Raw genomic sequence first — 18,687 nt, forward strand, 5'->3', positions numbered from 1 at the left:
GTAGCATCATCACAGTCCCTCCACAAGGAGGGACCTGACCTCTGCGGCCACTAGAGGTCCTTGTCAGTAAACATGGGTCTTTTCTCTGGAGAGGAAGTCTGCAGTGTGGCAGACTGGACCTTGACAATCAATTCAGATCAAATTCATCCATCTGTCATCCAACTTCTCTGGGCAGGCCACAAGAAAATAAGGGGTAGGTGTGCAAATGCTTTGATGCACAAATGGGAGCTCAAGCCTTCTCTCTTTTGTCTAGGTACTGTGATTTGGACATGAATGGGGAGGTGAGTACTCCTGAGAAGATCTTTCACTCCAAAAGTGCCAATATGGTGTCAGACCTGTCCCCAGAAGCCCAGCCTTACACCCGGGTGAGTACACAAACACACACACACACACACACACACACACACACACACACACACACACACACACACACACACACACACACACACACACAACTGAACCCATCCATGGCAGATGAATTGTTCCAAGAAATCCAAAGATGCCAGACAAATTTAATTTCAGAGATTCTTGTTGAAGTTTGATGTTGAATTAAGAAATATGCATAAATCCTTAATTCCAGAAATTTGCAAAAAATCAGTGCTGCTGCAGCATGCGTTTCATGGTCGAAAAATCGGCTGTGAACTGAGGTGAATTAGGTTCATCAGAGTGATCAAACTCTCTTATGTTACTCAAAGGGTCTTATCTTAGTAAACAAGTTCTCCCTCATGTCCTTTTTGACCACATTTTCCTCATGTCAAGGATAAGAAAATAATGAATTACACTCCTCTGATCTAACCCCAGTTTGTAGTCAATGAGGTCCCTGAGTGGATGTTATCGGCTACATCTGTGCATGACAATGACCTATTATTATTATATTCCTTTATTGATCCCCATGGGGGAAATTCGAGTGTTGCAGCAGCTCAACTACACAGACACAGGCAATAAATACACATACTATACAACAAAATAAAGACAGAACAAAAATAAGAAATAAGAATAAAAATAAAAATAAAAAGGCTGTCTTGGTTGACACGTCTCTTCACTGTCGCGTGGAAATCGGGTACAGTGCCTGTGGAGTGGCAGACCGGGGTGGTGGTTCCCATTTTCAAAAAGGGGGACCGGAGAGTGTGCTCCAATTATAGGGGCATCACACTGCTCAGCCTCCCTGGGAAAGTTTACTCCAGGGTGCTGGAAAGGAGGCTCTGTCCGGATTCAGGAGGAGCAATGCGGATTCCGTTCTGGACGTGGAACAGCGGACCAACTCTTTACCCTTGCAGGTCTGTTGGAGGGGGCATGGGAATTTGCTCATCCAGTCTACTTGTGTTTTGTGGACTTGGAGAAGGCCTTCGACCGTGTCCCTCGGGGAGTCCTGTCGGGAATATGGGGTACCTGGTTCGTCACTACGAGCCATTCGGTCCTTGTATGACCAAAGTGAGAGCTGTGTCCGGATACTCGGCACAAAGTCGAGCTTGTTCCCAGTGCGTGTTGGCCTCCGCCAGGGCTGCCCATTGTCACCAATCCTGTTTGTGATTTTCATGGACAGGATTTCAAGGCGCAGCCGGGGGGAGGAGAGTTTCCGGTTTGGGGACCTCAGAATCGCATCCCTGCTTTTTGCAGATGATGTGGTTCTGTTGGCTTCTTCAGAACGTGACCTTCAGCACGCACTGGGGCGGTTCACAGCCGAGTGTGAAGCGGTCGGGATGAGAGTCAGTACCTCCAAGTCTGAGGCCATGGTTCTCTTCCAGAAAACGGTGGATTGCACCCTCTGGTTTGGGAGTGAGTCACTGCCCCAAGCGAGGGAGTTCACGAGTGAGGTTAAAATGGAGCGGGAGATGGACAGGCAGTTCGGTGCAGCGTCAGCAGTGATGCGGGCGTTGTACTGGACCATTTTGGTGAAGAAGGAGCTGAGCCGTAAGGCAAAGCTCTCGATTTACCAGTCCATCTACGTTCCAACCCTCACCTATGGTCATGAGCTTTGGGTAGTGACCGAAAGAATGAGATCGTGAATACAAGCGGCCGAAATGAGCTTCCTTCGTAGGGTGGCTGGGCTCAGCCTTAGAGATAGGGTGAGGAGCTCAGACATCCGGAGGGAGCTCGGAGTAGAGCCGCTGCTCCTTCGCGTCGAAAGGGGCCAGCTGAGGTGGCTCGGGCATCTGATCAGGATGCCTCCTGGACGCCTCCCTTTAGAGGTTTTCCAGGCACGTCCAACTGGTAAGAGGCCCCGGGGTAGACCCAGAACACGCTGGAGAGATTATATATCTCGTCTGGCCTGGGAACGCCCTGGGGTTCCCCAGGAGGAGCTGGAAAGTGTTGCTGGGGAGAAGGACGTCTGGAGGACCCTCCTTAGCTTACTGCCCCCGCAACCCGGCCCCGGATAAGCGGAAGGAAATAGATGGATGGATGGATAAAAATAAAAATGTACAGTATATCCACATGGGGGGGGCTGGTCAGCATGTTGACAGACTGTGGTCTCCGCTGTTGTTATACAGTCTGATGGCAGTGGGCACAAATGAGCGCCTGAAGCGCTCCGTCCTGCTCTTTGACAGAATCAGCCGATGGCTGAAAGAGCTGCCCAGCTGCCACAGTTCCTCATGGAGAGGGTGAGAGGGATTGTCCAGGATGGCTCCGAGTTTGGCCTTCATCCTCCTCTCACCCACTGACTCCAGACTGTCCAGCTCCAGACCCACCACAGAGCTGGCTTTCCTCACCAGCTTATTAAGTTTGTTGGCATCTCCAATCCTGATGCCACCACCCCAGCACGCTACAGCGAAGAAGAGGGCACTGGCTACCACAGACTGGTAGAATGCCTTGAGCAGTTTATTGCACACATTGAAGGACCTCAGCCTCCTTAGGAAGAACAGCCTGCTCGGTCCTTTCCTGTAGAGGGCATCAGTGTTGTGTGTCCAGTCCAGTTTATTGTTTATCTGCACCCCAAGGTACTTGTAGGACTCAACCCTCTCCACTTCCCCTCCCTGAATGAAAACAGGGACAGGGGGGCTTCTGTTCCTCTGGTAGTCTACCACAAGCTCCTTGGTCTTGCTGATGTTGAGCTTCAGGTGGTTGTTGCTGCACCATGTGATGGAGCTCTCAATCAGTCCTCTGTACTCTTCCTCGTTGTCCCTGGTGATACATCCAACAATGGAGGAGTCATCGGAAAACTTTTGGAGGTGGCAGGAACCAGAGTTGTAGGAGGAAGTCCGAGGTGTAGAGAGTGAAGAGGAACGGTGCCAGTACAGTTCCTTGGGGTGCGCCGGTGTTGCTGATCACAGACTCAGAGACACAGCCATCCACCCTGATGTACTGTGGCCGGCCTGTGAGGTAGTCTGTGATCCAGGAAGTGGTGTCGGGGTGCAGGTTCATCTCCAGCAGCTTCTCTCTCAGTAGGGAGGGCTGGATGGTGTTGAAAGCACTGGAGAAGTCAAAGAACATGACTCTCACAATGCTTCCCAGCTTCTCCAGGTGAGAGAGGGCCTTGTGCGTCAGGTAGATGATGGAGTCCTCCACCCCGATGTGTGGCAGATAGGCGAACTGTAGTGGGTCCAGGAAAGCTGTAAGCTGGGTCCTCAGGTGCCGCAGAACCAGTCTCTCCAGGGTCTTCATGACATGTGATGTCAGGGCCACAGGTCTGTAGTCATTAAGACCGCTGGGACGACTCTTCTTCGGCACCGGGACAATACAGGACGTCTTCCAGATTGTGGGCACCTTCTTCAACCTCAGGGAGAGATTGAAGAGGTGCCTGAGAGGAGCTGCCAGCTGTCCTGGTCCACTGGTGTGGAGATGTTGGTCTGAAGAGGGCTAGTGGGTGAGGGGGGGGGGGCATCCTCTGGTCCTAACAATCTGCTGGAGGTGGCAGAGGTGTAGATGGAAGGGGGAGCAGAGACTCCAGCAGAGGTGTGAATGGGGGAAGAGGTGTTAGGTGGAGACCTAGCCTCACTATCGGAGCACACCGGGGTAGTGTCGAACCTATTGAAGAATAGGTTGAGCTCCGATACGAGTGCTAGGTCACCCTGTATTCCAGATGAAGGCAGACTGCAGCCTGTCATCATTTTCATGCCATTCCACACCTCTTTAGTGTTGTTCTGTCCCATCTTAGCCTCGATCTTCTCCCTGTAGCTGTTCTTAGCCTCTCTCAGCTTTCTCTTCAGCTCCTTCTGAACAGCCCGAAGTTCCCCTCTGTCCTTAGCCATGAAGGCCCTCTTCTTCCTGTTGAGAAGGCCCTTCAACTCTTTGCTGATCCACGGCTTGTTGTTGTGGTAGCAGCGGACCTTCTTTGTTGGCACAATGGTGTCCTCACAGAAGTGTATGTAGTCTGTGATGCAACGAGAGAGGCCCTCGATGTCCTCTCCGTAGTCCTCCTGGAACAGTTCCCAGTTTGTGACCTGAAAACACTCCTGGAGGGTCTCCTCGGCGTCCTCCGACCAAACCTTCACAGTCCTTGTGCTGGCCGCCTGTTGCATAGCCAGTGGCTTGTAGGTGGCCACAAGTTCTATTAGGTTATGGTCAGATTCACAGAGGGGGGAGGGCAGAGGAGCTGTAGGCCCCCTTTACATTTACGTAAAAGAGGTCCAGGATCTTGTTCTCTCTCGTTGCAACACTGACATACTGTTTAAAGTTGGTCAGGACAGGAGAGAGGGAGACGTGGTTAAAGTCCCCGCTGATCATCATGAGTGAATTGGGATGTTTAGTCTGAAGCCCCGCTGTAACAGAGTGGATGACGTCACTCGTGCTCCTCGCTGCAGCTGATGGTGGGATGTAAACAATAACAACAATGGCGTGTGAGTACTCCCGTGGTAGATAGTAGGGTCTCAAACGCACCGCCAGGAGCTCAATGTTGGGAGTGCAGATACACTCCTTCACAGTGACATGGCCGGGATTACACCATTTAGAGTTGACAAAGACAGCAAGACCTCCTCCTCTCTTCTTACCGCTCTGTTTCCCTCTGTCCGCCCGAGCTAGCGTGAAGCCGGCTAGTTCAAGCAGACTGTCCGGTATATTCCCATGCAGCCATGTCTCCGTGAAGCAGAGCAGACTACACTCCCTGTAGGCCCGCTGGTTGCTCACCAATGCTGACAGTTCATCCACTTTGTTAGCGAGGGACCTCACATTCCCCATAATGACCGTGGGGAGAAAAGGTTTAACTCTCCTGTCCCCCTCCATCCCCTCTCCCGGACCCTCACTCCGGCTCTTTTTCCGCGACGGGGTTGTCTCCATATCGCGTCGGGTATGCGGGCGGAGGGAACGCCGGCTCCGCTCCGGTAGCGCAGAAGCAGAAGCTCGTCGCGGGTGTAGGTCAGCATGATTAAAAGTTCCAGATGTGTGCAGAGAAAGGGGAAAAAACGCTACAACTAAAACGCTGAAGCAGGAACATACAATTACCAAAAAAAAGAAGACAACAACGAATAAAAATAGTAGAAAAAATACAAAAGTAGCAAAGCTGGTAGAGAGCTGCTGCGACAGGCTGCCGACCTCTGGCACCATCTTAAATATTGTTACTATCAGTTCATAACCAAATTCTTTACCACCTATGTGGAAGTTCACCTAAAATCTATGAATGGAAACAAATACTTGACTGTCTGTCAGACTGGTTTGATAAAAGTTAGTTAATAGGTACATTAACAATATAAGAAGCCTATTACATCTCCTCTATCTCTCTCTATCTTTTCTGACCTGCAGTTGTCTCGCACTCTGAGAAGTTCTACCAGAACATCAGCTACGTTCGGGAAGCGCTCCAACTCCATGCGCAGAAATCCAAAAGCAGAAATCACCAAGCAGGGATGGCTGTACAAGCAGGTAAAACATGTTTTCTCTACACTCATATTAAAGCAAAACTCCACTAGTTATGTTTAGTACTACTCAGACTGTAGTCTTATAATGCAACACATTCTCACTCACAGCTTGCTTGGTCATTGGCTCTATGCTTCAACCTATGGGGTTCTAGGCTTCCCTCTAGCATCAGTGTTGGACGTGTCAGGAACGGCGTGTCAGTTCCCACTGATCGTAACATTCACAATGTCTTTTTAAAATAAACAAGTTTAGGCAACAAAACCTCTTAGTTGGGTAAAGGAAAAGAGCGTGGTTGACGTTAACTTGACTGACTAAAGACTCACTTGACAAATTGTCAAAGTTTACTTTTAGTTTAGAATGAGACTGGGTTGTGTAATGCCAAACAGACATAGTCTAACATCTGAAGCAGACATACAGTGACCCTGAAAAAGAGCAGGAGAGTGCAACATCTCAATAGACCCCCCTTAACCAGAAGTGCAGTCGACATGTCAGAGCTTCAGCTAAAGGAAGTCAGAGAGGTCGTCCGTAAGGCAAGGGGCAAGCTTAGCCCCACAACCTCGTACAAAGTGTACAATAACTGTCCCAAACTCCTGCTGCGTCTGTGGAAAATGTTGCAAGTCTTTTGGAGAAGGGGATCATCCCAGGTCAGTGCAGAGTGGCTGAAGGGGTGTGGATCCCTAAGTAGGAAAACTTCACCCAGATAGACCAGTTTCGCATCATCCCTCTACTGTGTGTCGAGGCTAAGATCTTCTTCAGCGCTGTATCCAATTGGGTATGCACCTACCTGGCAAAGAACACCTACATCAACATCTCAGTCCAGAAGGGGTTAATTGCACCGTTGTGGTGACACAGCTCATCAGGGAGGACAGAGAAAACAAGTGTTGTGGCTTTACCTGGAAAACGCATATGGTTCCATCACGCACAAGCTGATGCAATTCACACTGAACGAACATCCTGTCCCCAGCAGCATAAGAGACCTCAACACTGATTACTACAGCAACTTCAGGATGCAATTACATCAGGATGGCACCAAGTTGAGATCGGCATCATCACAGGGTTCACTATCTCTGTGATACTGTTCTCCATAGCCATGAACATGCTCAGGAGGTCTGCTGAACCAGAGTGCAGAGGGCCCAGAATAAACTCCTCTCAATGGCAACCACCCATCAGGGCCTTCATGGATGACCTCACAGTCACCACAGAATCAGTCCCAGGCTGCCGCTGGATTCTGAAGGGGCTCAAGAAGCTGGTGGAGTGGGCCCCGGATGCATCTTAAACCCACCAAATCAAAATCCATGGTGCTGAGAAAAGGGAAGGAGGGGGGACAAATTCCGATTCAACATTGCAGGCGCAGCCATTACAACGATCACAGAGAAGCCAGTTAAGAGCTTGGGCAAGGTTTTTGACAGCCTTCTGAGTGACACAACTGCCATCCAATCGACCTGCACCCATCCTGAGTTGGATGGATGGCTGAAAGCCGTGGACAAGTCAGGACTACCTGGAAAGTTTAAAGCCTGGGTCTATCAGCATGGCGTTCTTCCCTGAATCCTTTGGGACCCTCCTTGTTTATGCAGTCCCAATCTCAACAGTTGAGACCTTAGAGAGGAGGGTCTGCAACCACGTCAGGAGATGGCTGGGTTTGCCAAAGAGCCCTAGAAGCATTGCACTCTACGGACACAACAACAAACTGCAACTGCCTTTCAAATCCTTAGAGGGATAATTCAAGGTAACAAAATCCAGATAAGTGGTACAGTACAGGGACTCAAGTGATCCATAGGTGGCAAAAGCAGGGATCAGCGTGAGGACTGGCAGGCAGTGGAGGGAAGAGGAAGCTGATCTGGAAGCAATGCTTTCCAACTCCAAAGTAAGGGCGTTGCCTAGTTCAGGAGGAGGTGTGAGCAGCAGTGGAGGAGACAAGAACCTGCAAAGCAGTGGCTATGATGCGACACGAAGCTTGGACTTGATTGGAGAATGCAGTTCAGAGGAAAGTGACCTGGGCTGAGCCACATTTCTTTCAATTTCTCATCCAGGCAGTGTATGATGCACTTCCAAGTCCAGCGAATCGCCACACGGGGCATAGCAGAGTCACCGGCATCCCCACTCCAAGAGAGGATCCCTGAAACACATCCTCAGCTGCTGCACGACAGCTATCAGAGAGGGTTGGTACTTCAGCGGTGGTCTTCAGCCTTCAGCGCAGGAGTTTAATGGGCAAAGCGGCCCCGACCCTCGAAGAGGGCAATCACCTTTGTCAGAATCAGTCAAAAGAACATCTGGGGGCATCCTGACTTCAGCCAGGGACTGGGACTTGATGGACCTCAAACATCAGCTGAAGTTCCCCAGCCATATTGTAGCCACCACCCTGCAACCAGACATTGTCCTTGTTTCTGAGACCACTTAGCAAGCTGTGCTGCTGGAGCTGACAGTTCCATGGGAAGATCGCTTGGAAGAGGCCTTTGAAAGAAAGCTCTCCAAGTACATATAACTGGTCAGCCAATGTCAGCAAGCTGGATGGAGAGCAAGGTGTCTTCCATTGGAAGTTGGATGTAGGGGATTTGCAGCCTGTTCTTTCGCCAGAGCCTTAAGCACTTTGGGCATCGAGGGAGAGGGGAAAAGAAGAGCCATCCGCTGTACCACTGAAGCAGCATAGACGGCGTCAAGATGGCTGTGGCTCAAAATAGGAGAGCTCATGGGGTTCATCTGGGGTCTGATCAGCCTCGGCAGGGTCACCTGGGAGAGGGTCTATGATTGTGAAAGACCCAAAACACCTGATGATTCAAGGACTATCACTGAAGATGTGTTCAGAGGCATCAGCAGATGTATTTTCACAGCACAGAAGTGCAATACGAAATTACTTGAAGTAATAACAGGAATACAGAGGCCAAGACTAAAAAGATGTTAGAAAAAGTAAGTGACAACTGTGCTTCATTTTCCTTAAAATGATTTGATACTGATAATTACCAAGCACCTTGTACAATCTAGAGTTGCATGTTAGAAGCTCTGAGGATACGAAGTTGCTCTGCTAACATTGTCCTCAAGAGTAATCTTCTACCATTTGCTCACCGGAGCAAATTAACAGGCAGTAGGGTTTCAAGTTGTAGGCAGTGTCACACTCTCCGACCAGATCAACCAGATACTCTCCTATAATATTCTGTAGTATTAAATTTACACCTTTTGTGTACAAATTGCTAGCAAATTTTCAATCTGTTAACATGTCCAAACAGTCGAGGCATCCCAACAAATTCGATTAGCAAATCAGCAACTGCAGAGCAATTTTAATTTGGCTTGACAGGAAGAAAACAGAGGGTAGGGTGACCTGATTCCTTGTGTCGAGTATTTAATGTGTCAGCCATAATCTTCCCAGAGAATAGTTTTTGTTACTGGTGTTTAAATTCCTTATGATGAAAATTTTAAAAATGCACTACAGGAATGACCTACTGTTTTAGTTTTGTTTGTCATGTTTTTCTTGTGTTGAAAATGGGATACAAATGTACTTCGTTGTGCACCCCTGTGTTGCATAATGACAAGAAATGATCCTTGAAATGTGCTTCAACAAGCTTTATGGCAGAAGCTGAACAGATACATTCATGGTTTGTTTTTGGTTGTTTATGGGATGTGTCGATAATCATGACAAAGATAAAGATGATGACGAGTAATGAGTGTGTGACGCGTGTTCCTACAGGCCAGCAGTGGAGTGAAACAGTGGAACAAGAGGTGGTTCGTCCTCACTGACAGATGTCTCTTCTACTACAAAGGTTTGTGCTTAATTCTGTTCTCTTGCTCAGATATCTGCTTCTATTATTTTCACTTATTTCAATTTGTAATTAGAGGCTTGTCTTGTATTTAGAAGATGTGTTACCAGCATGAGGGTTACTAACTCGTCTGTCTAGCATGCCACTTCAAAAACACAAAGCATGCTGATGATGTGTAAAACCATTTAAAAAAATGGTGAAAAAAGTAGAAATGTATAAATTGCATAGTCACTTACTATGGCCATATTGCTGACATTACAGTCAGGGGACAAACTTTACATCTCTGTATATATAAATATTTGATGGCAGTGCCGGTGTGACACACTTTGATCAAAGTGTCCATAATTCACATGAAACTAATTATAAAATCAATAACAGACATTAGTCAGCGTTGCGGGTGGCTTTGAGTTGGTTACTTTCATGCTTTGTAATGCTGTAAAAATGTACAAACAATGTAAAACAGTTTGATCAGACTTTTATAATCATGTTGAGACTGTACATATTTCAACTGGTAATGTCAAATAATTGCTGACTACTGTTTTCCAAGGGCCTAAACCACAGTTTAACTACACATCTACACAACTACCAAGGCCCCCATGTCCACAACACACAGCCCCAGTTACATTGCAACGTTCCCTCCCAGTTTGCTTGGTCTTTTTTGTTTAAAATTGATGTTGAATGATATTTTTCCTTAGTGCATTTCAGCTGTCAGTCAAAGGTTGGCTGTGGCACACACTTGGCTTTCATCCATTCTGCGAGTTTGTGTAGCTGATATATTTAATGTTGTGTATAGAAAGGATATCACTGAGATCTGTTGTGAGTGGGAGAACATGTATGAATGAAATCACTACTTCTTAATACTTTATAGAGGATGGTCTAGTCCTGGGCTTTATGAAAAGTGTTTTGCAATAACTAATGTGATGATTCGATGTTATTATAAATACAATTTAATTGAATTTACTTCAGCTATTTATATCAGTTAGATATACTGGGAAGGCCTGTATATTTCTTCTTGTTTATGCAAAGTTGTGGCCAACAGGGGGCATCGATTAGAATGCACTCCAGACGAGATGTTCCTTTGAGAGGTTTATTGACAGTAGTCAAACAAATGAGTGTGTGGTTCTGAAACAGACTTACATGAGTTTGATTTGTAAAATCTCTATATAATATTGTAACAGATTGTTTTACCATACAAGTCTACAATTCAACTTTACAGGTCAGCATAGATGTATAGTAGATGCCTAATATAAACAAATACAAACCCAGAAATAATAGAGTAACTGAGGAATCATTTCTGACATCTTTGGACAAAGATTGCTTTGCAAGTGAAAAAACATGCAACAACAAGGCATCACACTAAATATTCATATACATAGCACCTAGAAAAGTGAATGCACTGTAATTCTGAGATATCTCAGGAAACCACATGAACACTTAGCAGCAAGTGTAAAGACAGCAAAAAGTCACAAGAGCAGGGTAGGGGGATGGGTCAAACCAACAGCCGTATCTGTATTAAGAGTGTATTGTTTCTCTGTGTGTGTCTGTGTGCGTGTGTGAATGTGCATACACTCATCAGGGGCATTTCTCACATGCAGATTAATGGGTCACTGAGCTAGCTGCAGCCTGGCTCTGCTCTTATGACACTTGCTCTCTTTTCAGCAGAATATATCACCATGGTAATGCTGGCTGGCTGCAGAGATGTGAGGAACTATTTGTTTATACTATAACAGTAGTTTTTTCACCAAAAGTATTTCGATACATACAATTTCAACCTCTATGGACGCTGCTAAACCCTCGTAGTTTACATGTTGTTTGAATCATTGCCTGTGCGTCGTGTCACCACATTTCTCAACACAAAAAAACCCAAAGAGTCCTCGATAATTAGACATATTTTTATGATATATTTTTATGATCCTATCTACAACCCTCTTTGCAAACAGGAAAACTACCAACGAAAAACACAATTTCTAGAGTAATAACTAAAGATCTTGGAATAAACAGCATATTTACTTTTTCATAAAATATATCAACTTAATGTAGTGTAAGTACTAGTTCGGCTGTACTAGCTGTTTGATACATTTAGTAGATATATCTTTTCACGACACTATTTCTATGCAAACCGTAGAACTACCACCCCAAAACTCAGTATCTGGAATACTAGCTATATTAATTTCCTTTTTTCTTTTCATGGATAATCTTGATACGTTTTGTTACTACTTCGGCTGTATTAGATATTTGATATATTCAGTAGATATATCTTTTCACAACCTTATTTTTTGAAAACCGGATGAACTACAACCGTGGTGCTGATTCTAATGAAATGTTTGGCGCTCTAGGGAATTGTAGTTTTTATAAGAAAATAGTGTATTTTTCTAAAATTGGAAGTTGTAAATACTGATTTTAGAGTACACATTTGAGTTTAAAACGGTGATAAACACATTTTTGTAATTAGATTTAAAATATCTAATTGTTAAATGCGAGAAAATTGACTTAATCCATATTTTACCCATAATGGACTATGCCCCCAGGTGTTGTCCATACTTGCTTCCTATAAGCACTTCTCATCTAAGAAAACAATAATAAGAGAAAAATAATAAAGACTATAGCTCGATTTTTCCTATTAATACAAGTCCCGCGCGTGGTCGAGTACATTATAGGAAAGCAAGAAAAAAAAGGCAAAGATATGTTGATTAGAAACATATTTGTAATACGTCAAACACATACGTAATCAGGGAGATAATACGTTTCCGTTCAAACGTAATTAAGAATGCGTTTTAGTTTTGGGGAATGTAATTTTTAGGAGACAGGGTTGGGAAAAGGATATCATTCCTAGAGATTCATATTTGCTGTCAGAGCCCTAAACTTCAGAGCAGCCTGCCTGCATGTGGTAAAATAAGCTGAATCATTTTGCTTTTTACTTAACGTACATACATTCAATATTAACGTGTCATGTAAGTTCATTATAGAGAAACAAACATGCCACATTTTGTTATCAAGTTACTGCTTTGAATTTTTTTTATAATTTGCAATTCAATTTAAAAAACGAATAATTACAATGGAGTGTATAAAACTGATACATTTGGTACATTTTGTTGACATTTTAATTAACTTTATACATGGATACAGGAATATTTCATCAAAGCTTGTGAAAATATGATGGTATTTCATGTCTTATTATGACTAGAGGGGAATTGTCTTTTTCTTGTCCTACAGTAATTCTCCTGTGTTGTGGGGCTCATTTCTCAGTGATCTGTTGTTACTCCTGTTTGTCCACTACCTCAGAGCAGATTGCAGCCTTGAATAACCTTGTGGAGAATCCCAGCAATAAAGCCAGGATATTCCCAGAAGACGTATACAGAAAACACGTTGTGATAAGAGTAACAGGCAACAGAACAGTCTCTTCCGGATTAACTGCAGTATTATTTATTTTCCTGTGTTGCTGATGTATTACACAGGTCTGTCACTTTTTTCTTCCTTTTTCTGTAATCATTTAACACAATAATCCAGGTCAAGGATGTGATTATTCTACAAACATTGCCTTAAATTGCAAGCTTTTCATTTCTTTCTTAATTTGATGTTAATTCCTTCTTTTCTGGGGGCTTCTCTTTTTATTCTGATCACGTCTGTTTAGTTCCAGCCTTCCCCCAGTCTCTCCCTGGCCCAGCTGTGTTTCAGAAAAGAAGGCTTATAGAGAGCGAGCAATGGAGGGAGGAATTTGTGACAGTGCAAATTACCACTGAGATTGCTATGCCAGCAGGGACCAAGGGCCAAAAAATGGGCACCAGGGGAGGAGAAAAAGTACAGGACTTTTGTTCTCTCGGTTGTGTTTTACAGGGCTATCTCTGAGTCATCCGAGTCACAGCTAGTGCTTGCATGAGTGTGTCTGTTAGGACAAATGTGTTGAAGTTTTGGTAAAAATGCGATGTTTCAGATATTTCTTCTATTTCACTTGGCTAAAATCTGATGTAAATGATAAATACTCTACAATCCATATGCTTATTTAAAATAATAAACTTTAAAGGTAATTTAACCAGTTTTGAGTTTTACAAATAAATATTTTATATGATTTTATGAATTTTGCTATCCAGATTGGGTATTTCTTCTGTACAATGAGACATGTTTTGTAAACTCCCCCTTGGTACCTCTCAAGCAATTGCTGTTGTAATTGATCAGATGCAAAATATACCTTAAAGGAGCAATGGCTCAACTCATTAGCTCATTTTCGACATCTTGTGTTCTTGATATAATTACTTCGATCACTACCCAAAGCTCTTGAACATAGGTAAGTATTGATAGATGGACTGGTGAATCTAAAACTTGACTTTTGGCTCAGATCCTTCCTCAACATGATTGTCCTAAACAAAACTCACACCATTTATGACATCGCACCGAACCACCTGTCAATCTCAATTCCATTTAACCCTCACGTGAACAATATACTGAGATCCTCTTGAACTCTCTTTCTTGGTGCAATCCACCTTTTTCTTGCAGAGAATCGTAGCCTCAGATTTGGGGTAATGACTTCACACATGGCTCCAAACAGACCCAGTGCATACTTGCGGTTAGGGAGCAGTCAGAGGATCAGCAGTTTGATCCCCGGCTCCGCTAGTCTGATTGCATTGTAGCCCATGCAATCAGTGTATGAATGGCTATGAATGGGTGAATGATGACACGTAGTATTAAAGCGTTTTGGGTGGTTGGAAGACTATAAAACTGCTATACAAGTACATTCCATTTACCAATTTTCTAGTGAAGCCAACAGAGAACCACATCATATACAAAGAGCAGAGACACAATGCTAAGGTCCCCATTCTGCCCACTCTCCTCTGCCTGGCTGCACCCCAGCTGGGGTTTACATTTGGTTCACTGTTCCACAGCTTTTAGGGAATCTGCATTGATCCTCCTGGATCTAAAGTACAACAAGCCTCATTTCCAGCACTATGGAATATAATTTTACTTTTATTTATAATTTTTACCCATTTTTATTAAATGGGGAACCACAACCCTAATCCGCCACTCACAGACACTATCCCTGACCTCCATGTGACACATAAGAGTTGTGTTAGCAGGGAAAGCATAACAATGTCCAGAGCCTTCAGTATCTCAGGGTGAATTTTATCCACCCCTGGCACCATGACGCCAAATAACTTTTGGACTACCTCAGCAACCTCTGCCAGGGATATGAATACGTCTTTCCCAAGTCTTCAAACTCTGCTTCCTTCATGGGGAGACTGTTAGTCATGTTCAGAAGTTTGTCCCTTGCTTTGCACTACTTGACGATATCCCCAGACCAGGTCCACAGTTCTCCACCCGTACTGAACAATGCCTGAGCTAAGCCCTGATTTCCCTTTCTGAGTTGTCATAACTTCATTGAGGCCAACCGAAGGTCCTTCTCCATAGCCTTCCCAAACTCCTACTAGACCCAGGCTTTTGCTGTGGTGACCGCTGCTGCCGCAGCCATTCTGGTCAACTGGTACGGGTAACATCAAAATCTCCCTTATATAAAATTGTCCCAGATATAAGCATAACAAGAAGTTGATAAAAGTTTTCAGAATCAAAATCAGAAATGGTTTATGGCCAAGTATGTTACATATACAAGGAATTTGGCTTTGTTATTGGTGCTTGACATTAGAAAAACGGCACCTGCTGAGGCCCTCTTGACTCCTCACTGGCTTCTAACAGAGCTGCACTGCCTTTTCAGTCACAAATTCAAGGTTTTGGGCTAGCCTCACCCTGACACTTATTTCTACCCCACCTATCTGAATAAATCAATATTGTGGACTCTATTGCAGCAGCACTGGTCATTCTTAAACAGTGGGGGAAAGAGGGAGTCACTGTTTTATGCTGCGTTGAGGTTCCCCTTGGCTGGGTGTGACACTGAATCCCTTTCCAGAATTCAATGATTATGAGCAATTACAAAATAAAAAATAAAAGTTTTTTCAGCAATTTGCCAATATGTGATATAACTTAAATGTAAAAATTGTTGACAAAAACAAAATGAATTGATAAGACCATAATGACTTGAATTTAATGCCCAGGTAACTATGACTGGGTCGACAGATTGACACAAACAATAGATGATATTTTGTTTACAAAGCTGCCGCAGAAAAGCATCTTCAGTGATCAGGTATCTTGAGAAATGCACATGAGATAAAATCTTCATTAAGATTTAGGCTAGAGGCTGTGACCACAGTTGTAATATCCCCCACAAAACCCACAGACCCATGCAAAAAGGGTCCTGGATGCCAAGAATTGCAACTTAGTATGAGGTAGATCATGTTCTTGCTATGAAATGCAAATGCCCTTTTTTTCCCCTAGGGTATTACAAGACACCTGTTTGTAACATAGCACTTCATGCCATTTATTTATCTATGTGTAAATTAAATTCCTGAATAATATTTTTGAACCTGTGGTGTTTATAAGAGCCAAAAGCCATCCAAGAGGCTTTTGATTGAACATGGGAGAAACTTCCAACAAGTTTTCTGCCAGAGAGTCAGTTGAGACGGTATAAAGAGTGAAAGGAGTCTGTATAGAGAGGAAGTTGTGGTGGACGAATGTGTCCAACATAGGGCTCAGGGCCTTTGTCCTGTGTGAAACCAGAAGGTAACATGACAATTTCTTTATATATTCATTCATTTATTTATTTAAATGTTTATTTTTACTTGGTTGACTCTAAGACCCTAACCCAACCAATGCCTTCACTCCTTCCATCTTGACGAACAACAGCTCTCGGTTCCCAATGTCACTGTTGTGTTCCTTTGGAGAGAGCTTGCTTTAGAAAAAGGAACACGGATGCTTCTGGTCAGAATGCCATGGCAGTGGCTGCTCAATTGGATAATGGAGGCTGTGCCCAAGTCAATATGTAGATTAGGAATGTTAGAGTATCAAGGTGATTATGCAACATGCCCAAATTAATCTAAACTGTTCTGTTGGTAACAGAAAATAGGAGGGGTCAATCAACGCACATTTGTAAGTGCTGGGGAAGGGATTCCCGTTGAACCCCCAGCTCGGTGGATAGGTTAGAATCTAAGATGTTGGAGTCAGCTTCAGAATGGATGAACACCTGGACGTTATAATAAAGTTCTGTAGTTCCAACATATGCATGGAGTAATGGGTGAGATTGCATTTTGGAGAGGAGGGCTCGGGGCAAGAGCAGAAAAAAAAGACCAGTCATCCAGAGGCCGCTGGTGAGCCTCTCCTTTTACTCAACAGGTTTTCTGCTCTTGCTGCAAATTTCATAAGTTCCCCCGAAGACTGCGCTGTTGTTCTGCAGTGGTGAGCCTGGTACTGGCAAGCTGCATAGGCTCCACCGGTTCGGTAGGTGCACTCGTAAAAGGCACCAAGGAGGAAGAAGAAAGCGAGGGTCCAGAGGGTCCCTTTGCCTGTTTATCAGGGCTCTCTCTCCTTCACTAGGTCTGAAATTAAAAGAGTGCCTGGTTAGTATCACTAACCAGGCAGAATAAATGAAAGAACGAATGATTGAGAGATCAGGAAGGATTCGTGACAATAATAGATAAAATAATAAATGTGATACGTTATCTTTATCTGTTCATACAGCAGTTACAAATGCTTCACAGTATAAATTTTTTAGTTTGACCTTTTATCAATTAACACATATCCTATTTTTTCTTATAATGAAAAATGAGTGAGTTAAAAAACATTTATGAATAGTTTACATACAGCTTTTAATGGCTTAATGCAGCTGTTGAAATTAAGTTTTACTGTCATGCCTTAATACTGTACCACAAATGAAAAACCAATCACCTCCCTTGCATTGCGGTTGAGGCAGATATCTCAAAACTGGACCAATAAAACCAAAAGCATCTGCATTGACAGATAGCCAATCTTGGTAAGTAAGTAAGAAAATATGATTTAGATAATTCCCCCTGTGAAAACACCCCAAACGTGTAAATCATTATTATGTGTTTTTTTCTTCCCACTTGTCACTTTGTATCATCATCACAGTGTATACTGAATGCATGTTCACGGTTTCAGTCTATAAATACAGACATCAATAAGTAATTTAACTGTGAGTGGTAGACATGGACAGGAAAGAGGCTGTCCCTTTATACATGTGTGTGTGTGTGTGTGTGTGTGTGTGTGTGTGTGTGTGTGTGTGTGTGTGTGTGTGTGTGTGTGTGTGTGTGTGTGTGTGTGTCATTGGTGCAGACGAGCAGCAGGTACAGTTGGCTGTAGATCAAGATTCCTGCAACACTGAGTCACATGGGCTGATCATTATCTCGCGCAAACACACAACACACACACACAATCACACAGAGCAGGGATCAGGATATTGTATGATTGCACAAGCACTTCCCCCTCCCCCAGACCTCTCTGTCTCTCTCTCTTTCTCTCTCTTTCTCTCTCTCCCCGTCACACACCCACACATAAACACTCACACTCAGTAGAGAGAGGGTCGGTGCAGAGCTACATTCGGCAAATAAAAGGTAGGAGGTCACAGACAGAGGAGTGTATCCCTTTTTTAAACTGCTGAAATTTGTATGCCTCCTTCCATTATTTAGTCAGCACCGGTGCTCCTTCTACAGAGCTCCTATTTATCACCGCTGGATCCCGATGTATGTGTGAGCCATTACTGCTGCTTATCACAGGGACCCAATGAACCATAATGGATATCTATTCTAGGAAGCTGTCACCGTGGGAGCAGAGAGTGTGCTGGGAGGAGAGCAGCTTGGATTTCGCTCTCATGTTTGGACTCTGAACACTCCTCTGTTTTTCTGTCTTTTATCCTGCAGGTTGAATGAACTGGCTCAGTCTGTAATTGTTTTTTCTCTCATACAGTAGTTGTAGCCATGCCCTCGATAATGGGTTCTGTTTGGACTCTGATTCTTTCTAGGATGTTTTCACACGTTTATTTTTTCTCCTCACAGATGAGAAGGAGGACACGGTGCTAGGAAGTTTGCCATTGATTAGTTTCCAGATCGAAGGACTGGAGCCTTCGGATAACATCACCCGCAAGTTTGCCTTTAAGGTCAGTGACATCCTGGTGGAGGGACAGAGGGTACTGGGAGGTCAATGTGTAATTGAATTTCATGCAGGGAATGCAACGGGTGCAGGGGAACGTAATGAGTGCATATGACTTACTATGCTCATACGTTAGTGGTAAACAAATGGGTTTTATGGAGGATCTTATAGG

The 18,687-nt window shown here is 44.2% G+C and overlaps 1 protein-coding gene across 1 annotated transcript in view; it reads left to right on the top strand.

Moving 5' to 3' along the window:
- Positions 1-236: 236 nt before the first annotated feature.
- plekha6 (pleckstrin homology domain containing, family A member 6) overlaps positions 237-18,687 on the top strand; it is a 59,555-nt gene continuing 41,104 nt past the window's right edge. Inside the window, 4 exon segments of the mRNA XM_054617766.1 lie at positions 237-365; positions 5,674-5,790; positions 9,464-9,536; positions 18,422-18,522. Of these exon segments, the coding sequence (XP_054473741.1) occupies positions 270-365; positions 5,674-5,790; positions 9,464-9,536; positions 18,422-18,522 (387 nt within the window). The 5' untranslated portion in view covers positions 237-269.

This window comes from Anoplopoma fimbria, chromosome 17 (genome assembly GCF_027596085.1).
Source record: "Anoplopoma fimbria isolate UVic2021 breed Golden Eagle Sablefish chromosome 17, Afim_UVic_2022, whole genome shotgun sequence".
NCBI classification, from domain to species: domain Eukaryota; kingdom Metazoa; phylum Chordata; class Actinopteri; order Perciformes; family Anoplopomatidae; genus Anoplopoma; species Anoplopoma fimbria.